The sequence below is a fragment of the Falco cherrug genome, chromosome 16 (genome assembly GCF_023634085.1).
Source record: "Falco cherrug isolate bFalChe1 chromosome 16, bFalChe1.pri, whole genome shotgun sequence".
NCBI lineage: Eukaryota > Metazoa > Chordata > Aves > Falconiformes > Falconidae > Falco > Falco cherrug.
The window spans coordinates 3927144-3932820 of record NC_073712.1 but is presented as its reverse complement, the minus strand read 5'-3'; the positions used below and the strand labels follow the sequence as shown (position 1 = coordinate 3932820).

General features: G+C 54.6%; 1 protein-coding gene across 1 annotated transcript; it reads left to right on the top strand.

Annotated features, from left to right (window-relative positions):
• Positions 1-222: 222 nt before the first annotated feature.
• On the top strand, positions 223-4977 carry LOC129737494 (uncharacterized). Its single transcript, XM_055728308.1, has 6 exons — positions 223-533; positions 1657-2378; positions 3055-3192; positions 3561-3622; positions 3895-4158; positions 4521-4977. Exons 1-6 carry the CDS (start codon positions 526-528, stop codon positions 4566-4568), a joined length of 1242 nt encoding a protein of 413 aa, XP_055584283.1. The 5' UTR covers positions 223-525; the 3' UTR covers positions 4569-4977.
• Positions 4978-5677: the final 700 nt, after the last annotated feature.

The window sequence follows — 5677 nt, the reverse complement described above, 5'->3', positions numbered from 1 at the left end:
CTCCCAGTATCCACTTCCCTGGAAGCTGCTGGGATGTGAGCAGGGCAATCGGCTTGCCGCATTGAAACCTTGTTTATTGGAGAAAGTTATGACCTCTCCTTACAAAAACAACCCAGAGAAGCCCATATATGGCATCACACCCACTGAAAAAAAAAAAATAATCCCAAAGAAACCAAACCCACCCGCCAGACAGCTGGCAGAGATAGCTGGTTTCAAAGGCCAGCACCTGCACCAGGAGCCAGGTGATGGTGATGCTGTTTTGCTGCTCTTTGTCACAAGGAAATCGTTTTCTCCTCCAGCGAAACTCACACCCACTGGTTTTCCGCCACGAGGGAGGTGATAGCGGGGATCCCAGGCGGAAGCATTGGCCGCTCTCCTACCTGAATGGCTGATAAAAATAGGACTTAACTCAGCCAGCCATCTGCCCGGGTATAAAAGAGCCACCTCCCAGGGGAGCCTGACAACCCTTCGTGCCTGTGGCCGGAGAGCTTGTCTCGACATAAGTCCAGAAGGGCTGAAACACTGATGGAAAGGTAAATACCAAAAGAGCAAATAAAGAATGATGTGGCCAATGTACTGGAATCAATCGAAGTAGGATGGGGGCTGTTGCTTTGCTGTGATTAAATCTAGTGGAATGATTTATTAGTATCGGGTGGCTTTGAGGTTGGCTCAGATGAAGGAAACTTGCCTTCTTGATCCAAAAAACGGCCAAGTTGGCGTGGGTGGGTGCACTCGTGCGTGGTGGTGATGCTCATCTAGACCGAGCGGAGGCTGATGGCTGGCTCCAGGGCAGTTTGTACAGCCGAGCGTGCCAGATTTCCGTGTTGGCTTCCAAGTGGTGCTCCGCGGTGGAGAAAGTCTGGTTTGGGGCTGGTTCTCTGGAGGGTGAAATTGCTTTGGGAAGTAGAGCCAGCACAAGGCACAGGCACGGTTCTCTGGTTTTTCCATACAGCATCCTTCTATTTAATTTTGCTCATAAACAGAGTAAAAAGGGCAATGGGAAAGGCAGGGCTCAGGTGCTCCAAGCTCCATTCACAGCCGAACGCTGGTGAGAGCTCGCAGGGGGGCTGCACCATAGCAAGGTGCTCGGCCAATATCGGCAGTGACTGAGGATATTTGTAAGACCCCATGCTGCCTTTGGCCTCTCCAAGGGCTGGAAGCACCCAGCCTTGCTGGGGAATGCTGTTTTTTTTAGCAGCCAAGGCTTTAAGGAAAGATACGAAAAACATCTGGGTTGTGTGATTCATCACGGAGATGGTGCTCCCGGTGTGTAGGTTTTCGTCATAGCCTGGGAACACGTCGCAATAGAAAGGTACAGTACCACGGTATCTGGATTATGCCTTTGCTGGATTAAACCCTCTGGAGGATAACCAGGCTCTCCCTCCGAGGCGAGACCAGCTCACCTCCCCACTTCCCACAGTTTCACTTCCATTATCAGCAGTGTCTACAACCCATCATAAAACCCTATGTGTACCGCCTGTGTAAGGAGCACTGAGATAACAGCTGTACAAGGAGTTGATCATTTACTAGGAACAGAAACAGTCTCAGACACCCAAAGCACCCTTGGGTGCCAAAGTGGGGATGATTTCCATCACACGCCACCTGACTGCACAGGGAAAGCAAAAATCAGGCTGAAAATATTGTTTTTCTCTGCAGCAACATGCAGGCTCTGGCGGGGGAGAAGCCTTGGCAGGACATGGGGAGGCAGCCGTCGGGCAAGATCCTCTCTCTGGACAGGCAAGGGGCCAAGAAAGTGCTGGAGATCTACGTCAAGCGCTCGCTGAGCTGCTGCGAAAACTCACTGATGGCCAAAAAAAAGTTTCAGGAGAGAGCTGGAGGGCGGGGGAGGAAGGCAGGTGGGCTGCAACGGTCGAAAAGTGACTTCTGCAAGTATTCGTGTGCCAAACATGGTCCCAGGAAGGACCAGGAGGAGCAACCCAAAGCACCAGACCTGGATGAGGCTCTGGATGAGAACAGCAAAGCTCCTGGGGAGGTCCCTAAAGAGGAGTTGGAGCCCAAGAGGAAAAGCACAAAAAACTCTTCCCAGGGCAAAACCCAACGCACCTGGTTCAAAAGTTTCTTAAACATAATCTTCAAGAAGAGCCCTGAAGACCAGAAGGAAAGTGCAGGACAAAAAGCAAAGCAGAAAGATGCCAAAGCTCCTCACAGCTCCAAAACAGAAGGGGCTAAAAGACCCGGAGGGGACTGGAGCACGTCCCCGCTGCTGGGCAGAGCCCTGAAGAAGAGACCCAGCCTCAAGAAGGTTTTCTCCTTCAAGAAGCACGTGGAGGAGGAGCGGGGAGAGGCAGCGGCGGGGGCGAGGGCCAAGCGCCCCAGCTGCCTTCCCCTGCGGCACATCCAGGCGCCGGCCACCGCAGGTGGGACCCCGACCACCCCCACCCCTGACCCCAACCCACCCACTGTGAGGGGACCTCTGTGGGGAAACCTATAGAGTCCAGTGCTGGCTTCTAACTGCAGCGTCACCCTCCCGGTGCTTCCCGGGGTTTGGGATCGGTTTGGGGGGCTCCAATCTCAACCGGCTGCTTCGGGAAGTGTTGACGCCCCCGTGCTTCGAGCAGACGGGCTCCAACTCAGGGGCGCAGCGAGTTACCCCAGGCCAGTGGCTGGGCAGGAACCATCCGAGCCCAGGGTTTCCTCCTCTGGCAAACGAGGAACACGGTGGTTTAGCTTAAACCTGCGTCCAAGACTTGAGATTAAATCCCCAACCGCTCCCGGGCCCACGTGAAGCTGCTTTCCACTGGGTGCGGGGAAGGGTGCGGGCAGCCCGTGGGACACTCCCGTCACCACCCAACCCCTTCCCCTGCCAAAATGCTGGTGAAGGGATTTTTGTGGAGCTTTGGTGGATTCAGGGTGAGCTGCAGCCGCTGGGTTACCATCAGGGAGCACAGCCCCACCAGTCACCGGCCGTTCGCACTAATCCAGGCTGGGCACCAGCACCACGCGGGTGCGGTCACCCCCGCCGCTGCTTTTGGCTTTCAGTCAACGGCCGACAAAAAAATAATCCTCGCTTCTGTGGATGTGTTTTGCTTCCAGCAGAGGTGGAGCAGCCCGATGGTTACTATGCACAAGTCTCGGAAGAGATCGGGCTGATCGTGCAGGGCAGCGAGAGCCAAGGGAGCAGAGTACGCGGCTGCGAGGAGCCCCCCCGGCTGACCAGCACTGACGGGGTCGGTGAGTGTCGCCCTGGCAAGCTCTTCATCGCCGGCACATATAGAAAATATATGTGCACAAAGCTTGTCCCCATGCAGAGCCTACACGGGACCCAAATCCTACTGCAACCCCCACCCAGGGGTTTACGTGACCCAAACGGTCCATGAAGACCTTGGGTGAGATTTTCAGCGTCAGGGCTTTGATTTGAGAAGGTCAAGGGCAGGAGGGTGGTTTTGCTGCCTGAGGGGGTGGCGGCACTTGGCAATAGGCTGAAAGGGGCTTTGGAGGGATGGAGGTGGATGATGAATTTTTTCCTGGGGACTAAACAGAGGGTCTGGGTGTGAGGCTTGGAGAAAGGGCTGAAGGTAACGTGGGATCTGTCTCTGTAGATGAAGCCATCAGGAGAATCGTCGCCCTGCTCCAGAGTGCAGGAGATGAGCTGGACAGGCAGGTGAGTGGAGAGCGTGGTCAACTGGAAGGGGTTGAGGGAATGTGGGCCAAGCTCTGCGCTGCCGTAACACACAGCAGCACCGTCGGTTTCCCCGGTGCAGGGAAAGGCTCCATAAAATCAAGGAAATGGCAACTTTTAATTCCCCGACGGGGTGTGATCACAGCTGTGTGTCCTCCCTCAAGTGCCATCCTAGCATGGAGTGAAGGCGTCGACACAAGGATGACACACCAAGTTATTCGCTCGTAACGTGTATCTGCTTGCTCCTTAACCAGGTGAAGGAAGACGCACGGCTACGGATGTTCTTCAGAGACATGTCCTACAGCTCCTTCAAGAACCTGGCCGATGCCTACGTCCGTAAGGAAATGACAGCCAGCAGACCTGACATCAACCCCCAGGAGATCCAGTTTGCCTTCACGGTGCACCTCACCGCCAAGGTAGCCGGCATCTGCAACCAGGCGGTGAACAGGATCATGGGCTTCGGCACCCGCTACCTGGAAGATTCATTCGCACCCTTGTCCTACAGCAAAATTCTCCAGGTAGGGAGGAGGACCAAGGCTGGGGCTGAGCTTCCAGCGGCGAGTTAGGGCAGGTGGTGTCATTTTAGGGTGATGGGCAGACCTGGGTGGGTAGCAGTCCTGCTGGTTTGTACTGGGGGGTGGCTGGGTGCTGTCTGGGCTGCCTTTGCCTTCCTCCAGTGTGAGCATGGCACACACAAGGAGCAGGACTTGCTTTACCTGCGGCAGTGCAGCCAGGAGATGCCCCACAGTACACAGCATTGCTACAACCTGGTGTAACCGCAGCTTTCCTCAGGGATAATTTCCTCCTGAACCCATCTAGATGACCAATAGCACTGGCTCGGTTGGGGAAGGGACCTCACGAAAATTTCCTTCTGTCTCAGCAGAACAGAGAAAAATTCAGCACAGATAACTGCGAGAGCCCGGACTGACATGGGCTGCTCCCAAAGACCTGCGGTACCCGGGAACCCAAGGATGCAGATTTCCTGATGTGGGGCACGGTTCCTCTTGGCGACCTGGATGTGGGGTGATTTTCTGAGCCGTGGCTTAAAAATTTTCTAAGAAAACCCCACAGCGATAGCCACAGCAGGATGAAATGCTTAAAACCCACGTGGCTGGGGGCGAGGAGGCTGTAAATCAAACGCAGCCCAAATTTCACCCTGTATTTGCATTTTAGCTCTCACCAAGTGCATGTGCTGAACCTCACGGTTTGTTTGTATTCACGTGTGTGTATTTATTTACCGGTGTTTCTCTACCTATCTGTGAATGTACAGCATCATTTTTGTACTTCTGTTGTCAGCCAAGCATCCAGTTCAGGAAAAAAAAAACCCTAAAACTCAAATAAATTGGTCCCTAAATGACAGCCAGGCTTGTCCGATGGGTGATGTGTGTGGCCATTACACACGGAATAACGCTTGCCTTGCTACAGCTGTGGTGGGCTGCTCCTTTCGAGCCAGATGCAAAGGGGCACAGAGAGTCTTACAGCAGATACACGGGGCGGTCCTGCCATTTTTTACTATTTATAGCCGTTCCCTTTCCAGCAGAAGGAGATTTATTAGCTGAAGCAGCTTGATCTGACACCAAGAACTGGGTAAAGCTTGGACCCGGGTGGTGCATGAGCTGCCGTCACTCCTTTGGGGACGGAGGGGATTTACGGTGACTGGGGTCCCACCTATGAGGTCTAAGACGACGAGAAATGCCAAAGCGATTAAACCCTCACGTTCCCAGCTAATCTGTGCCCAGACCCCTAAGCAGGGCCATGGATTAAGGCAGCTTGGGGCTGGGGGGGATTGCCAGTGCTCAGGAGCATCTCCCTTGCCAGGGTCAGAGCCAGCCTGGGGCGAAGGAGGCAGAATTTTGGGGTTTGCAGTGTGCAAGAGGTGGAATGATCCAGCGGGGTGAAGGTGATGATGGTGGCAAACAAACCTGCGGGTCTGGGTGGGGTGCAAACCACGCGTGGGGTGACAGTCCCTCTCAGGCCACCGGTGACAGCCTGGGTCTGCCCGGCACCGCCTCTCCTGCAGGATCTGATCTTTCCAGT